Consider the following 18,046-nt stretch of genomic DNA (forward strand, 5'->3'; position numbering starts at 1 on the left):
TAGCAGGAAACAGGCAGTGGGCTGTTTGAGCCAAGAGCACCTTGGGTTCCTGGGAGAGAGAAGCGGATTGTCTGTGTTCAGCAGACTGAAGAGTGTGGACCGGAACGCCACGCACAAAGGAACCGAGATGCCTGAGGTCACTACTGTGAAATAGCTTAACTTTCTGCCTTTATGCTACACCTGCATTTCTTTCATGAACAAGAAAGACTGAAAATGGGAAAAATGTCATTAAGTGACCTTCTCTCATTTGTGCGCAGGTGCAGGCATGCTACTGTAAAAACCCAAGTGACTGAGGAATGGGATAGACACTGAGCTTGAGGATCAGGTTGCCCCACCGGCTTACTTTCACCTCCTAATAGAGCCATTGCAATTTCACAAGGGAGAAGTGGTGTGGTCCTGAAACAAAGCCCCTGCTGTGTGTGTGTGTGTGTGTGCGTGTGTGCAGACCCCCCAGAGTGGACCTAAGCCATACAAGCAGTAATGGGCTACTTTAAGAGTTTATCTGGCTCTGATAGACATATTCACACTCTGCTCCCAGCCTTTAAATCTCTCGGATAAGTCTGCATGTGGAAAATGCTGTCATGCTCTAATGTGGTTGACAAAAGAGCACAAGTAGTTCAGCCTCTCAGAGCCTGTCCTGTGTGAAACTGTAATCTGCTGCTGCAAATCTGTAGGTAAGTCTGGGAAAACAGCTGATTGAGTGTGGAGCCTAATATATCCGAGCTCAATAAAATGTGACTGGTTGAAAAACATCGGGGGATTGTCTGCAAATTAGATTCAGCTCAGTGCCAGAAAATTAAGACCAATGAGTCGTGTAGCAAACATAACATTTTGTTACTGTTACTCTCTGGGAAATATAACCCAACCCCACAAATTCTCCTTCATCTTTTAGGTATGGGCATAAACAAAAAAAAGAAAAAGCGCACACACTCCAAACTGGCATTCTTCAAAAGTGTAGCCTCTCTGCATGTCTCTTCGAGCTGATTGTGATTGAGTGTTTGCTTGGCACCAATCTCAGCCCAGAGACATGCTGTGCGGCCTGACCTCTGGAGCAGAGTTGCAGCCAAGCTCAGTCTGCTGCCATTATACGTCCTCGATCAACATGTCAAACGAGCACAATGCCATGTGGCCCCGCCTGAGGTGAAGTTTGACTTTGGGATTGAGTTAAGAGGGACTGACAGAAAAGACAATGATATCCAGTAGGTGGAGTGGCGCGCCTTTTTGTAACCAGGTTCTGTTGTAGTTAAATCGCCTGGATTTCTAAAAGGTGATGTCTATGGTGCAGACCACATTACATGCAAATATGAAGGATGAGGCATGAGGAAAGGCACGGCGTTTGGGGTAAATTCTACCTGTGACATAGAATTCAGTCTGGACTGTCTGCATGTTGTCAGATAACTATGAGATTAGAGTACACGTGTTTGTTTCTTAATGTGCGCCTCTCAATAGGGCATGTTGTTGCTGTGCGCTGTTCACATTTCCTATTCGGCTGACAGATGGTCCCGTCCAGCTTCTCTCTGACAACAAACACACACTGAGAAGTCGCTGACAACCTGCTTCAGAAGGGGGTCGCCCCGACTGGCCCTCGGAATGTGTGTGTATATGTGTGCGTGTGTGTGCACAATGCATTCTTATCCAGTGTGCACTTGGCCTAGAGTGTATGGGGACTCATCATTCAACTTAAGACTCAACACAAATAATCACAGGGTCCAGCCACATGTTGCAGCTCCTCTGCGCGGGGCTGACAGCTGCCAATCACTCTGCTGACCTGTAAACGTTCCATTGGTGGGCACAGTTATTAAATCAAACTGTATAAATATAGAATATCTAATGCTATTAATCTTTGCTTATTGACGTAACCCCTGTGCTAAATTTAGATCTGGCTCAAAAGACTGGCAATATCAGATTCCATAGGGAGTCTGTTTAAAAAGGTCTCTAGATGGTGTTTATTTTAAGGACCAGTGGTGGACATGTGGATGTCTTTGCATGCTTGGGTGGCCAGACTTCTTCTTCAGAAACACCTAACAACCTCGTAGTAATGTCAAGCCCACAATACATGACTACACATACAGAGCTTGTTAAAAAAAAATAAATCTTAAACTGGCCATTATAAAGCTACAGTGTGTTTCCTTTAAAGTCTGATATGCCAAACTGGCTGTGCGTTTGCTTCATTAATAATACGCCGGCACACCAGTGTTCAACTATGTCACATTTAACCAGTCAAATGCAGCTAACTGCATGTAACAGTTTATCCTTTGGTTTCCTTCTGCTACGTTTTGGTGGCTAACTCTGGGTTAACCTCAAAGCGTGCCTGTGATCTCTCGGCTGTAGAAGAAGGCTAAATGGAGAATGGGGACTTTCCTGCTGTTTGAGTGAAACCTCTCTGTTTGTCCAACAGTATCTGAATGCCAGCATCTAAGGCCTCTTACCCTATAGATTGCAAAGGAGTGTGTTTATGTATGGTGGGACACGGGGCCTTTGCTGTCTTAGCAGTGGCCTTTTGCTCTGCCTGTACTTGGTTGCTGAATGAAGCAGAACATATCAAACAAACACTCCAGCACAGAGTCTATAGGGAGATTGGGTTACTTTAGACATGCGAGGACGTGTCAACTGCATTGTGTTACTGAAAGCGCACACTTGTCTGACCTTCGGAGAATGGTGTCCAAGCATGCAATGAAATGTTGTGCCTTACCCTATTCCATAAACTATGTAGTATGAACATCATAGCTAACTGCCGGTCTACTGTTTCTGTGTTTGCTGGCTTCCCACAGACTGCCACTAACGAGTGACTTTCTAGATCCTTTGATCCACTCAGGAGGTATTAAGCCATCAGTGCTGTTTGACAGACACTCAGTAGCACTTGTCTGTAATGAGTGGTGTTCTGTTACACAAGTGTCGGTGGAAAACCATCAGATAAGTCCACGGAGGAGTGGCACGAGGAATGTGTCAGTTGCGCATGCACGTGTGTGCGTGAATATGCGCACATGTAGCTGCAGCTGTCGGTAACCAATGCATTTCTGTTTCCATACAGAACTGAGATCCACTGGTACCGCTCATCACTTCGCCTACCTCATCAACACATCTGACTATCGGATCCTTCGTATGGATGAAGACCATGATCGAATGTATGTTGGGAGCAAGGACCACATCCTGTCCTTGGACCTCCATGACATCAACAAGAACCCACGTATTGTAAGACCTTTCCCATGCTTTTGTCCCTTTGGGCCTTAAAATGGGCTGTTACCGTGGGATAAAGCCAGCACCTTTAGCAGTTTTACCCAAAGTGAAATGTTCTCCACTCTTGCCCCAGCAGCAGACATTTTGGTTTGTTCACATCAAGTTTTTGTTGGACTACTCTTCTTTTTTTGTTGTTTCTGGTGCGGTTCATTAAAACACTGTAACTGGGCTATGACAATCCCAACAGGACTTATATTAGCCTTGGTGGATATCCCTTTTAAAATTTTAATCCAAATATGCAATAAATGCCAGTGATGTATAACGTTTTGGACTGGAGCTATAAAATGTCCCGTGTTCCCACTCTTGCAGATCCACTGGCCAGTGCCTGAACAAAGAAGAATGGAGTGCCTCGTGAGTGGGAAAGATGCCAATGTAAGTATGCGCATTGAAAACGCACATACCAAGAGCAGGATTGCCCGAGTAAGGTTGTTTCCTTAAACTTGATAGCTTGAAGAAATAAAATATATCATTTTTATTAAATAAATTGCATTTAAAATATATAATTCCCTCATCTGTTCCCATCAGTTTTAATGTGATGAACCTGTTAAATGGAATTACCTGCAGAGTTGGACCTGGCCCAGTAAAATTCTGGTTCCCTCATGTCTAGTCAATGAGACAGGAATGGAGCAGAGAAGCCCAGAATCCTTCTTTGTGCCAGCTTGGGTTCGGGAACCAAGCACTGCTGGCTGATAGTTGTCCAAATACAAATAGAAGCACATTATTACTGGCAGATTTTTAAGTTTTAGTAAGAATCAGTGAGCATTCAGTAAATCAGCAGGAGGTCCGGCAGTAAAGATTAACTATGAACTGCTATTTTATTTACTTCAATGTCTGTGTTTCCAGGAGGAGTGTGCAAACTTCATTCGTCTAATTGAGCCATGGAACCGGACTCACCTGTACGTCTGTGGGACAGGAGCTTACAATCCGGTCTGCACCTTTGTCAACCGCGGACGCAAACCTCAGGTTAGAATTACAAAGGAATGTAGAGGCCGAGAAGTTGATCTTAGCAGCATTAAAAGCTTCCTCCATCTACATCATAAGTGATATGGTTTGCCTTACTCTCCATCCGCCCTACACTAAGCTCCCTTTATGATGATTTTGCTCCATCATTAAGCTTGCTTGTGGTACCCTGTGTCCCCATATGGCTAAGCAGCCAGCACACCAGCCTCACCAGCACACAGCTGCTGTCCCCAGTGTGCCGTTAGAGCTACTCTGTTTAGTCTCAATCTTTAATGGGACCTCTTGAATTTCGTAAACCTAGCCAGGCCGCTTACGCTGCCGTACTCCTCTTTAACACCTCACTTTTCTTTAAATATCACACTCGCTCCCTAATTGTGACCAGGGGACTTTTATAAAAGGCAATAAATAAAAAGTAAATTTCCCATTTGACTTTCCCTTGTGATCACAGAGAACTCGCAACAGCGAGCACAGCTTGCTCGAGCCCCTTGCTGCATACAGCTTGTTACTAATGAAGGGCTTCCACCCAGTCACTCACCTATCCTTCCACCCCTTCATGCATCCATCCAGGCCACCCGCCAGCCTCTACCATGTGAGATGCTGGGTAATTGCAAGTGGGAGCTCCCATTATGGGGTGCAAGTGGAATGTTCCAGTTCTAGTGCATTAATGAGAGGGCTGTTATTTTCTCCGTCACACTGACAGGTCCAAATCATACACCCCTGAGCACCTTTCTCAGCTGGTCTGTGGAGTTAACCACAACTGTAAAAACAAGAGGGGGTAAACTCTGCACGGACGCATGTTCACACACATATCCTGTCACACATACTGTAGGAACACTTGTCATTCTTAATTCAGATGGATTTCTATCAATAGATTTTACCATGGCATGAAACATTCCTAATATGCGCTTAAAGACTCGTAGCTAAATTTGCAATGCCAGCAGATTTTAGGGGTGTGTATGTGGCATACTGTGACAGCCTTTACTGACTAAACCACAGGATAGAGGACTGTTATTGTTGCCTTTTCCACCATCTGGTCCAATAAAGAAACCCGCATTCCCTGCACAGTCTCGCGTCCATATTTCTTTATCCTTTCCCTACACGCTTGCATTATATTGATCTCAGGAGTTCAGGGTTTAGGGAGTTTCTCATGTCTCATGTCTGGAGGTCAAAACAGGCTCAAGCAATCTGCAGCAAGGTCATGAAAGGCCTCGATCCCTCGTCATCAGTAGTGTAACGCCGAGAATGTATTGCTTTTTCCTGTTTTAGACGTCCATGTATCTGCAGATGGCCCAAGCCAGAGGAAGGGCTAGCCGCGCAGCTGAACCCAGCGCGGTGCACGAGACACTCGGACTCAAGGTGCGCATCGCCCGCATTGGGCCCTGTCTGCACGAACCGATCACCAGCAGCATGCTCCCTTTTTTTGTGTCTGTGCCCATTTTGTCGATACCATCTTTAACCTGGCCATCGTTTGTTCATCTCTGTAACATTTGCCATGCATTGTTTTTCAGTCCCTGCACGATCTCGACATTTTTAGTGTAATTTGAAAATGCATTTCATTTCACGTCGCTTCGTTTTCTCCATGTTTCATTCACATTTCCTTTGTGTAAGTCTTGTTGTCTGAGCGCCCTGTCTTATTAGCCTTTGTCCTTTTGGTGCTTTGCGCCTGTGTTAAATGCCACATTTTGCATGAGAGCTGGCTAATCAAGTGGAAATGGCTTATCAGGCTGTAAAAAAAACCCAAAAGATACACGGCCCACGTTTAATTAAACAGGCTTTTGCTGCTGTTCAGTGCATGACACGGTCATTTCTATTTAGCATTTAGCTGGAGCTGTAAAGAGCAGATTTCCGAATCATTCTTCTTCATCATATCAGACAATCGACGGTGTCACACCCAGCAGTTCTTCACCCCAAAGAGCCCTCCGCCTTCTGTAGGAATGTTATTCAGGCTCTCCCACAGAGGCGACAGGACTAGTCAGCATCTGACCCACTCCCACAGCAGGCTCTGTTAGCTTAGAGCAAACACCAGCCATCTGTAGCCAACTAGCTATGGAGCTGAGGAAATAAAAGAGTCACATACTTCAACATGTCTTCTCTGTTTGAGCTCTCCAAGCACTTTAAAAAGCAGAGAGGGACTTTTGAAGGACAACAGGGCTTTATGTGAAGTGGGACACTTTGAAAGTGTTTCAACTGTTTCTTTTTTCAGGCCGATTCTTTTTCTACACGTGTTTCAACCTTTTCTCAAGGGTCATATTTTATGGCAGGGTTGTAAAAACACATTCAGGGCACAGTTTCCCTCCGGTACACATAAATGTTTGTGACCGTTTTGGGGTTTTTTCTCCAGAATGGCTTTGAGTAAGCTGCCAGCATCTACTTATCGGCGCAAGAGGTGATTTTAATCAAAGATGATGTAAAGGGGTGCATGTATGATCTAGTGAAGGGAGTTTGGCACAGTGCTCCTAAGTTAGTGCTGACGGACACCGACAGAGATGTCTTCATCTCGGCCCGCTGGGAGTAAAAAAATAGGGATTGGATGTGCTCTGGTTTTTGCGGCGGAGCTACAGGACATGTCATCGCATGCCACTGTTTCATTTTCCCCACTATCATACGCAAATTCCTGCTAATCACCTTTCAGTGCTTGCGTGCTGGGATGCCATGAGCAGTGAGCATCAGTCATCCAGCCTCCATCGCAGACTTGTTTTCACTTTGCTGGATTGCAGGTGTCACCAGTCGACCTGCACACCCATAGGCACCGAGAAGCTGAGAGATATTTGGCATGCAGCTTTATTATGCCGAGAGAAGCAGCACCGCAGCACATTGTTTTTTACAGTGGAGTGGCATGGAGATGGATTAGAAATCCATCGCTTTTCCTGCATGTGTTTTTTCTGTATGAACACACACTCATTATTTTGATACTTCATCCCCCATCAGGACCTATAGGTCCCGCAGGAGTCAGAGGCAGCGCATATGCTGCCTCATTTTCCCTACACAAGGGAATCACAGTGACAAGATGGAGAGTGTTGAATTTATTGCCATCTCTGTATGATTTTTTTCCATTCCAGGAAGAAATCTTCCATTTGGAGCCGGGCAAAGTAGAATCTGGGAAAGGAAAGTGCTCCTATGACCCGAAGCTCAACAGCGTGTCAGCTTTGATCAGTAAGTATCATCTGGGTTTGGTCACATGGGATTGCAGGCACAGGCACGGTCCAGCAAAGTTCCTTCTAGCAACAGCAGTGTCATCCCATATGGATTCTTCATCTTTTCTCCCATTTCTCCTTATATGATCTTCTATGGGCTTATGTTTGGCATACTTTGTAAAGAGCTTTTTATTGTTAGCCAGTGATAACCACAAGGTCAGGTCAAGTGTCCTTGTCACTTTGCCTTTTTCCCACAGTTTAGCCAAATGGGCTGAATCACTAGGAATTTTTCCTTCTTAGGACTGCGATGTGTAATATGTGACTATTAATATTTATATCCTCCACTGAGGAATTAGTGGCTTCAAATCTAAATACGTCCGACATGCAAAAATAAAAAAAAATTAGTTTTTGTATTACCATTTGAAAAACTAAAACTTTGACTTAATTTGGCAGTGTGCTGATATGTGGGATCAATGCCTCAAACAAAGTCAGTGAAGCAAAATATTAACAAAACGATTGTCTGCTCTCGCTATTTTCACGTTTCAGCCATTAGATGATTTTCAATTTTCAGTGAGATTAGGTTTGGATGATATGTCTTATCATCTGTTGTTTCACTCATGAAGCCAGTGTCCTCTGTTCCACTGCCCAAGGTCATTTAGTCAGGTCCAGGCCACACAGTTGCCACCAGTGAAAGGCGATCTTCTCTCTGTGGGTCGAGGCGGCGGGTGTAAATCACTGGCACTGCTTTCCCGCATTAGCGCAGTGCCAGCTGACCAGTATGGAACCAGTACTGTCATCCAAGATGGATTTACCTCCCACATCCACCAGTTAGCGTCATGTAAGGGACACTGTTGTTAGTGTTGATAAGGATTAAAAACCCTGTACCACAACAATAGATCCACCATTGACCGCTGACTGCTCGATGCGCCACCGCATTAGGCATCCTATCATCCGTGGACATTTTAATGATATATCATCAATCTCCCTATAGTACTGCCGGGGACCATGACATTGAGTATAATGGTGGTACAACAGTGTTTCCTGTTCCTACTGTCTCCAATCTCCATCTCTGAGAGCCCTGAGAGGCACACCTGCTCTCCAGCGGGGCCCACACAACAGCTGGAAGACCAACACCTTTCCTCCCTGTGGCTTAACAAAGCTGTTTTTATACATTTGTCAGTCTGCACACACGGGAGTGCTCATATCTCATGTCTTAATGAAGTACATTTGATGGCTGTTTCACAAAGTTTGAGTGCCATTGTTGGTATTTTTTTGTGCACTGTAATCTTCCTGTATACTTACACTGTATTGATAGGAGCACAGAGTTAATACCCTGAAATAAGAGAAAATATGAATGTATTTAATGTTTTAAAAATAAGAACATTTTATTGACCACCATTGATACAGTTACATTTATGACAATGTCGATTGTTGTTTGTGTTCAGCGGATCAGCAAAGTGATTGTTAATTTGCAGCTGAAAAAATCCCCAAGAAATGAACTATATTCTCCTATTTTAGTAATGTTTGCTAAAAGCTGTAGAGCACATCAATGTTAGACAATTAAAAAGACTTTTGTAGTGGGCTGAGGTCTGAGTACCACACAAGTGGCCCGAAAGTATGTAAATGAGAATTTTGTTGAACACCTGAGTAGCTTTATCTCCTTCGTGTCATAAGATAATTTTCTTTGTCTTAATCCTTTAAGCAAGCACATTGTACTGGTACAAGAATACAGGCTACTTATAGTGTTTTCAAGCAGTACAGCCCCAAAATGCTGACATATTATTAGGAGACAATGAGAACAGGCTTACCTTGTTTATCAGCCGTTTAAATGTCAGTTGCTTACGTCTCAAGTTGCAACCACGTGCTGACCACTCGCATGTGCAGATGATGACTTTGTTATGCTTAGCTTCTGTGTTGTGAAACTGAGGAGCGTCATGATTTTTCTAAATATACTTTTTGAAATAAAAGCTGGTGGTTCGTGCCAAGGGTGGTGCTGGAATAATGTCAGAGTCGAGGAATCTCACGAAACTCAAGTGTTTTCTCTCTTTCTCAGATGGAGAACTGTACGCTGGGGTCTATGTTGACTTTATGGGAACAGACTCTGCCATTTTCCGTACTTTGGGGACAAAGACTGCCATGCGAACAGATCAGTACAACTCCAGATGGCTGAACGGTAACAGTCCTATTTAGCCTATAAATGATACACAAGACTCTGATCGTGGCCTTTTATGCACAGCTCCTTATCGTGCTATCCAAACAAGGTTATAAAATATAGCTAAAATGTAAAGATTGCTGTTTTCTGAAGATGTTTAGAAAGCCTCAGCAAGTGATAAACAGGAAAGGCTGAAAGTTTAGAAAAGATCTCAAACCAGATGTTTTCCCCAGATCACTGTCCACATAAACATCTCACCACTTCTTCTCCCCACAGACCCCACTTTTGTCCACATACACCTCATCCCAGATAGTGCCGAGAGAAATGATGACAAGCTGTATTTCTTCTTCCGAGAGAAGTCCTCTGAGATGGGCCAGACTCCTGTGACCCAGTCCCGTATCGGACGTATCTGCCTGGTGTGTATACACTGAGGACCATTTTTTCCACTGAGGTGTGATCCTGATGAAAAGTGAAACTGTAGCGTGATTAATAAAAGTCTGGAGTCTCCCAGTGAGAAGCACCCACTGTCTTTAAATATATATGGGCTAAGGACTTGTATTTACCTCTCGCTAGCTTGCTGGACTCCACGTGTCTTTAACCTTCATGCTAACAATGGATCCCTCTGTATGTCAGATTGCCCTCTGACCTCTGATCACAGGATCTGCCTCTGCACTGATATTGTCACTAGTAGTCTGGTTGTATTTACACATTAAACGTTCCTGTCTTACAAGTTTGCATGCACGTGTGAGCCTAACAGCAGGAATATGAGAATGGTTAGGAGTACAAAATGTGCGCCTCAGTTGTTCACTGTTGTATTTATTTGGGGTCAAGTGCTGACCCGACACACAAACACTCATCCCCCTCTCGGTGGGCTATGGAGACCCCGGCCTGTCACTCTTACTTCGCCACACATCTGGATGCTCTTTGCATTTCTTCGCACCGTGCATACCACCAAAACTACACTTGGTTCATTTATGCTAGAGAGTATGAAAACATTTCAACTTCCCAAATGGGCCACCCTTAAAAAATTACTATAAAAAAGACAATTTCTTACAAAGTGTGACACATTCTCGAAATATCCTGGTATGGATTCTGGCTTCACTCCATCGCAGATGGGAGAGCCTAAATAGGAGGAAACTGTGTTTACCTAACCCCATCAGCACCCCCCCTTAGCTTCCTGTCTTTGCAAACCAGAGACACGTATGTGTGGGTGGCTCCACCTGGGCTTTTTTTTTAATCAGGAGGGGGTGGGGTGAGGGCTAATGAGGATGCAACTGATGGAGAAACTGTATTTTTGTATCCACCCCACTCTTCCCAAAAAATAGAATGACGACGGAGGTCACTGCTGTCTGGTCAACAAGTGGAGCACCTTCCTGAAGGCCAGGCTCATCTGCTCTGTGCCCGGGGCCGATGGCATGGAGACACACTTCGACGAGCTCAGTGAGTACAAAAGACTGTAAACCCGCATCATGCTGTGTTTCTTTCCACTGTTTTTTGTTGATGTGGAAATGAGTAGGTTACATGGTGGGGGTGGGGTGATGTTTTATAGACTTCCTTGTCAATCAGATGTGCTGCAAGCACCGCAATGCCTTCTCTGTGGGCGGTGGTGCTCACTGCTTATTTTTCAGTTTACATCCTACACATTTGGGGCTGCTAACTCACAGTTATTTTTATTAGCAATTAGTCTGCAGATTAGCATCTCTATCAGCAGTGTAGCTGTGTGAATCAGAAAAACACATTTAAAAAAGTTAAAAAAAAAACATGTTTGGATCACCTTCCTAAATCTCACATAAGTCTTTTGGCACTTTTCAAGTAATATGAGGGAAGTCATTAACTCATGATTGAAATAGTTAGTGCACCTGATTTATTAAATCAACTTGTAATTGTTGTAATTGCTCTAATTACACACTGTACAAATGAAATGTGTGTGTAAATGTAGTTGTTTTGACACAGAAATTCCACTTTTTCACCAAAAAAAAGAAAAAAGTTAGCATTGCTTATGCATCCTCCCACAACTTTGGTTACACCCGACTTTTTGACAGAAGCCATGCCTCTTCTTTGTGCAGTTAATCATTTTGACAGTGGGTATTGAATGGCAAAGGAAAAAAATGGCGTGACTGGATTTATTTGAGACATGCTCATTTTCATTTTCTGTCATGTACAATCGCAACTGAAATAGTGAGTAGACAATAGTTCTCTGCAGGGTTTGGTACTATTGCAGCACCTGCCAAGAGTGCAAACACACCCACACACATCAGTCTTTGAACCATATGGTAGGCCCATTCACCGTATTGTAATAGGACTGACACCCATAACCCCACCACTGTAGTTGTCATTTACTTTCAAGATTTTTTTTAAAACAAAAGTAAGTGCGTGTGTCTGTGTGCATGTGCATGTGTGTGTGTGTGTGTGAGTGAGGAGGCGGCGGCCTGATGGTGGACGAATGGGGTCACCGAGCAGGAATGTCTGTGACTGTGAGACTATTAGACTGTCTGAGGGAAACTCGTCCTCTGTCTGTCACCACTGTTTGGAAATGGAGACAAAGACTGATAGGGGGCTTTTCTGTGTGCCCGCTGTTGCTTTTGAACTAATTTTAAGAAAGAACAGTGCTATGCCATGATAGTTTTTTTTCTCTTCGTTGCAGTCCTTGCTTTTATCTTCACCTGGCTGCAGTTCAAAAACACCTATTTGTTTTTACTGGTGACATTTATTTTATACCTCTAAACAATTTGGAAAGTGACACTTGAAAACCCGGTGGCCTTTGTGTGTTGTGCAGCCTCTTCCCCACAAATCACAAGTGGGAATGAGCTGCCTTTGCAGTTACAAACAAGGCTTCTGTCTCTACCTAGTTCAGTCGGTGTTGACACAGACACTGTGCATTGTGGAGCGGTTCTGTGAGAGCCGGGGAGCTGTCAGTGTTTGGCGCCGATGATGAATCTTTTGGATATTGCTTGAATAAGGCTGTAAATGTGTAATGGAACAGGCTGGTGAATGAACAAGGACGGGCATGCCAGAGTAGCCCAGAGAGAAGGAACGGCTACACAAAGCAAGCATCCCTGCCAAGGACTCCTAGAGGAGACAATAAATGGGACACAATTTTTTCATGCAAATGGCATCACATTTACTGTCTAGTTTGAATGTTTGAAAAGCTCTTTAGCTGGAGAGTTAGTCTTTGCAGACAAAAGTGGCAATTTTAGGATGTTAAGAGGGACTTTAACTACTGAGCACAAGGGGATCATTGGGAAATACAACAAAATGTTGTCTTCCTAAAAGTTAGATGAGAACATTTGTGCAACTCTCATGAATATGACATCCACTTCTATAACAGGCATCTTCTATGATGGTAAAAAAGAAATAATAAAAAAGACAACAGGGAAAGTAACTAGCCTGCCCAAATATCCACTTACTAGAACCACTAAATACTAAACCCATCCATTTTCTTCAGTTTTCATGGGTCATGTAGACCCTGGACACCTCTCATCTGTTGCAGGGCTAACACAGAGAGACACCTATTCACGCTCACATTCACACCTACAGCCAACAGTTAACCTAACATGCATGTCTTTGGGCTGTAGGAGGAAGCTGGAGTACCAGGAGATAACTCCTGCAGACACAGGGAGAACATGGCCAGGCCCAGCACCTTTTATTGTAGAGCTTGGAAAAAAAATCTAAAAATCTCAAGTAAATGAATAAGACTGTTACTATGAATAAAATAAAAATGTTCAAACTCTGCCGCACAGCTCTTTTAGTTAGGTGACTTCTCTACAGATCCAGTTGTTGTTATGTAATAAACTCAGATGAAAGACTCCTACAAACATCTGCAAGAAAGAAGAAAAAACCCCACAGTTCATTCAGTCCCTGTTAACATTTTGTCAGATCCAGATTTTATTTATGACTGCTGGACTGTATTATTAATGTCTTCCAGACAGGTTTGTGACTACAACATAAACATCTAAACAGTGTCTTTTTTGTGCTCTGTGTTGTTTATTTACCTATGTTGAGGCTACCTCTTGTGTGACATGAAATCTTATTGGGCCTCAAGTCTTTTTCCAAACATCCACTATCATGTCGAATAAAAGCAGCACTGTAACTGCGCATCTGAAAATGGCTTCAAGCCGGGACACGTTCTCAGTTCAGCTAGATATCCTTGAGTGAGGAGACTCTTAACCCTGCCATTCTCTAAGAGTCTTTAAAATATGAATGTATAACTTATTATTACCCTGTGTAAGTACCGTTCCATTTACTGAGGAGTTTTTTCAAACATCCAGAGCAGCTGTTGTCTTTGATGTAGAACGTTTTGGCAAATCACGTCTGAGACCTTGGGAGTTTTTGCAGTTGGAACATGTGACATTTTCTTTGCTCTGTCTTTCAGTTTGTACCTAAATGACCCACAATGATCTAAAATAGTGTTAACCATTATAAAGCTTCTATGTTTTATACAGGCAATGCTTTAAAACACATTTCTTATCAATAGGTAGTGAGAAGAAAAGCCAGAGAGCAAGAGGAAACGAGTGAAGGAGTGAGATATGCTAGACAAGAATAGTAATTGTTCACTCAAACAGAAAACCTTTTCTTTTGTTTTGTTTCTTTTTTAAATAAAATTGGATGCGTGATGGCTGAGTTATTATTGCCAAGCGAAAATAAAAAGAGCTGGTTGTGGTATGTGGATTCTACATTCCCTGGAGCAAACTCATCCCTGTCCTGTCAGACTAGCTTTTATTGGAAATCACGTAGCTTTTCTCCCCTGAAGCCTTGATCTGTTTTTAGCGACTGTATAGCTCTACTGTATGTTGGCCTCAGTGCTGTCTTGTCTACATGTGCATGCACTTGCATCTCGTTGCGTGAAAGTAAAACAGCACCAGCTGGGTGTCACGACAAGGATCATCTGCTGTGTGACACCCGTGACGGCCCATCGTGCTGTGAACGCGCTAAAGCCGTGACCGTTCCCTGCTCTGCCTCTGGCAGCTGTGGAAGATGGCGTGGCGATGCGGGTGTGTGGATGGGTGTGAAACTGGTAGCCACTCAAAAAGAAGGGCAAAGTGCCCGCTATCTTTGAGCTGTATCCTTTTCCTCCTGAGATGAGTTCACAGCTGCACGCAGTCCCCGGAGGAAGACTGTACAGCCTCGCTAATGTGGACAAGACCAAAACCCTGCAGTTCAGATTCAAAGATAGCTTATCTCACCCATGTATCATTCTATCTACATAGCAGTCTGACAGCTAATTTCTCATGCTGGTCTATATGGAACTGAGAGTGCATAAATCTTGACTGGTATAGCTTCTTCTATAGTTCACCCTATCTTCTTCCACGTTGCAAGCTCTAACAGCCACATTTGAAGATTTTCTCCCTTCCTTTTACTCCTGGTCATTTTCGGCTAGGTTGGGAGTGCATTCTCTTTTTCAAACTGAAGGCCATTTCCTAATGTAGACTGAATATGCCTCCTGGGACTGTTATTTAGGCCAGGTACTAAAGAGCAGAGCGGCTCATCACTAATCATGCATTTACTTCCTATTTGTTGCTGTCAGAGGCCTGGAGGTGAGTATCTATGATTTAAATACCTCTAAAACTGGCCTGAACGCATACTGTATGATGCAGTTCTCCTTTGGGAGAGAAGAGATATTTCCTTTCTCTAAAATTGGAAGACGTGAGCTATGGATGCTGGAAAAGGATAGAAAACCGTGTATAAATTTTACTGGGAAATCTCTCGGGGTTTAGCAATCCTCCAGTCTAGACTGTAGATATCCAGACTGTTTGCTTTCACAGCTTGACTTTAAATGCCTGTTTGGGGCTTGGATTGCTTCATATGGGATGATTAGGTGATAGGTTATAATATTGTGGTTGCTAAAGTTCTTTGAAGCTGTAAAAAGCTCCTGCAGTTTTGTAAATACTACAGTAGATTAATTTCCTGCGTGTCATTTTATTTGATTATGCAAAGGCTGGATGTGTGAATGCATGCAATATAAGGCACCGGCACAGATTCTCCAGGTTTATGCAATAAAAAAATAACACATCATGTGCACTACTAACATGGATTTTATAGATGTCTCAATATCAACTATTGTAGCCATGCTTAAGCTGCTCAAATTCACACAAACACCTAATAATGCAGTTGTGTATTTTTTTAACACAAGCTGGTTGGTTTCAAATCCTGTAGCATGTACTGTTTGCTTGAAAGTTCATCTTTTTTGGGCATCAGTCCTGCCGGGGAGGCGTCGCCCCCCCACTAGCTGAGAGTGATTGGACTGACTGAAACAACTGTAAATATTAGTAAAGAAGAGCGCTTGCGCTTTGCACTGACATGACTTCTCTCTTTTTCCATCACAGGAGATGTTTACATACAACCAACACAGGATATAAAAAATCCTGTCATATATGGAGTCTTCTCTGTCTCTGGGTTAGTGCACCACACCAGATCCTGAGCAGGCTCTGTTTCTGCTTCTTTTTTAAGTTACCCTGTTTTTTTTTGTCTTTGGCTCACTTTGTGTTTCCTCCACAGCTCTGTGTTCAAAGGCTCGGCGGTTTGTGTGTACTCTATGGCTGACATCCGGATGGTCTTCAATGGCCCCTTTGCCCACAAGGAGGGACCTAATTACCAGTGGGTGGCCTACACCGGGAAGATACCCTACCCTCGACCCGGCACGGTGAGCTTCACCTCTCGCTGACCCTGCACATAAATCCCATGGCAAGCTGGCATAACAGTGCCTTCTATCTAACTTAAGAAACCACCCGAGTTAGATGCAAGCATCAGCATAAGCAAACCTAAAATATTACTGCAGGACAGGCTCCTCACCAGGCATTTTTTATTTATTCACATCAGTTTTTTAGGCTTGTGGTACTCATGCAGAGAATGTTAATGTTTCCCTTCCAGTGCCCCGGAGGTACGTTCACCCCCAACATGAAGTCCACTAAGGACTATCCAGATGAAGTGATTAACTTTATGAGGAATCACCCTGCCATGCACAACGCAGTGTACCCAGTGCACAAGCGCCCCCTGGTGGTTCGGACCAACGTGGACTATGAATTCACCACCATTACAGTGGACCAGGTGACAGCTGCAGACGGCAACTATGAAGTGCTCTTCTTAGGAACTGGTGAGTGCTTTCTAAAAGTGCAATAACTTTATGTGTTAGAAATGATCCGTGGAGCCAGCTCTCCATTTGTGGGTCATTTGTAACGAATGTGTATAAATGAAGTCAGTCTGAACCCGCGACCCCTTTGATTAGAGTCAGGGAATGGTGACTGACAGTGTCAGTGGGACACTGAATAATGAACAGAATGCCCCAGCCCCCTGGAAATAAATCTCATGTAAGTGGAGGGCTTGGCTCCCCTGCAATCATTTATCATTAGGAGAAAAGCATTCTTCCCCTTTTGTGCTTGAGTGGAACTTTAACCAATCAAAGGGTTTTTACCTCGCTGTCTTCTCATGAAGTAAACAACAGGAGATTTGTACCTGGAGGGCAGGGGTGGATCAGCAGCAGGGGTGAGGGGGGTGGGGGGGAGTAAAGCGGAGAAACAGAAAAGTAGGGAGGAAGGAGGGGTACAGTGAGCATACCCATCACCTTAATCTTGCCCACTGGTGTCAGAGAGATTTGTCTGTGAGCTTTTAATAAGGCCCCTGTGTGACAGCCGCCACAGCTCAGTATGCTGCCTTTACATGTCGTGTGCGACGCCTCCTAACCGGTTTCTTTGTGCGTCTGTGCATTATGAGGAAGAGACTAATGGGCCTGCGTGTGACGGCGGCCACTTTGGAGGAATGTGTGTCCTTTCAGCTGCTGTCAGAGGCAGCCTTTCAGTCCTGCACCGGGGCTAGAGCAGAAGTCATAATAAATCTCAGGTATCCCCTCTCACAGGAACTCTTTGTAGAACGTCTCACGGCATCCAAATGAATAGGTCAAGGCAAGAATGACGGGAAAGGTTTGTCATGGCGGCAGCAGTCAGTATTCCAAGGAGAACAGAGCTTCGTGTCACTGAGGGAACCAAAGAGAGCCGTGTGACAGAAACACAGAGTGCAGTGCAGCCTGTTGATATGAGGATTATCTCCTGTTAAAGGTTGCTGAGAAAATAAAATGGAAATCCAAGGGCCCGTTGACAAGCGGCGGGGGTGTGAGGATGTCGGTGTGTAACTGACGTGTGTGTGTGTGTTGTGGTCCACAGACAAGGGAACGGTACAGAAAGTCATTGTGCTGCCTAGAGATGACCTTCAGACAGAGGAGCTGGTCCTGGAGGAAGTCGAGGTGTTCAAGGTCAGCTTTGATTGCTCTCTCTCTCTCTGTCACCCTCCTTTTTATTTCTGTTTTGCTATGTGTGTCTGTTGTGCTTAAATTGACTGTAACACACTGTGCTCCCCATTCTCATTTTCTACATCAAGGTCCCCACTCCTATAACTACAATGAAGATCTCGTCCAAAAGGGTAAGCCTGCCTGCACTAACTGATTTTCCTAACCTTTGCTCACACAGGAGAAAAAGAACCCGCCCTCCAAAGAAATTAATGATGTGATTCGAAAAAGGTCACAAGCTACATGCCTACAGCTGTATTCCCGTTATTTTTTCCCCCCTCCCTCATA

The 18,046-nt window shown here is 44.0% G+C and overlaps 1 protein-coding gene across 5 annotated transcripts in view; it reads left to right on the forward strand.

Annotated features, from left to right (window-relative positions):
- sema3fb (sema domain, immunoglobulin domain (Ig), short basic domain, secreted, (semaphorin) 3Fb) overlaps window positions 1–18,046 on the forward strand; it is a 57,137-nt gene that overhangs the window by 33,396 nt on the left and 5,695 nt on the right. For 3 of the 5 annotated variants that reach the window (XM_039612551.1, XM_039612552.1, XM_031733005.2), the window contains exons 3-15: window positions 3,032–3,192; window positions 3,547–3,609; window positions 4,081–4,200; window positions 5,464–5,553; window positions 7,257–7,350; window positions 9,385–9,504; window positions 9,760–9,899; window positions 10,809–10,923; window positions 15,807–15,876; window positions 15,979–16,123; window positions 16,351–16,573; window positions 17,637–17,725; window positions 17,851–17,892. In XM_039612551.1, the coding sequence (XP_039468485.1) occupies window positions 3,032–3,192; window positions 3,547–3,609; window positions 4,081–4,200; window positions 5,464–5,553; window positions 7,257–7,350; window positions 9,385–9,504; window positions 9,760–9,899; window positions 10,809–10,923; window positions 15,807–15,876; window positions 15,979–16,123; window positions 16,351–16,573; window positions 17,637–17,725; window positions 17,851–17,892 (1,472 nt within the window). The remainder of the gene's footprint in view (window positions 1–3,031; window positions 3,193–3,546; window positions 3,610–4,080; window positions 4,201–5,463; window positions 5,554–7,256; window positions 7,351–9,384; window positions 9,505–9,759; window positions 9,900–10,808; window positions 10,924–15,806; window positions 15,877–15,978; window positions 16,124–16,350; window positions 16,574–17,636; window positions 17,726–17,850; window positions 17,893–18,046) is intronic. The other 2 variants (XM_039612553.1, XM_039612554.1) reach the window with 1 other exon arrangement.

The sequence above is a fragment of the Oreochromis aureus genome, linkage group 5 (genome assembly GCF_013358895.1).
Source record: "Oreochromis aureus strain Israel breed Guangdong linkage group 5, ZZ_aureus, whole genome shotgun sequence".
NCBI lineage: Eukaryota > Metazoa > Chordata > Actinopteri > Cichliformes > Cichlidae > Oreochromis > Oreochromis aureus.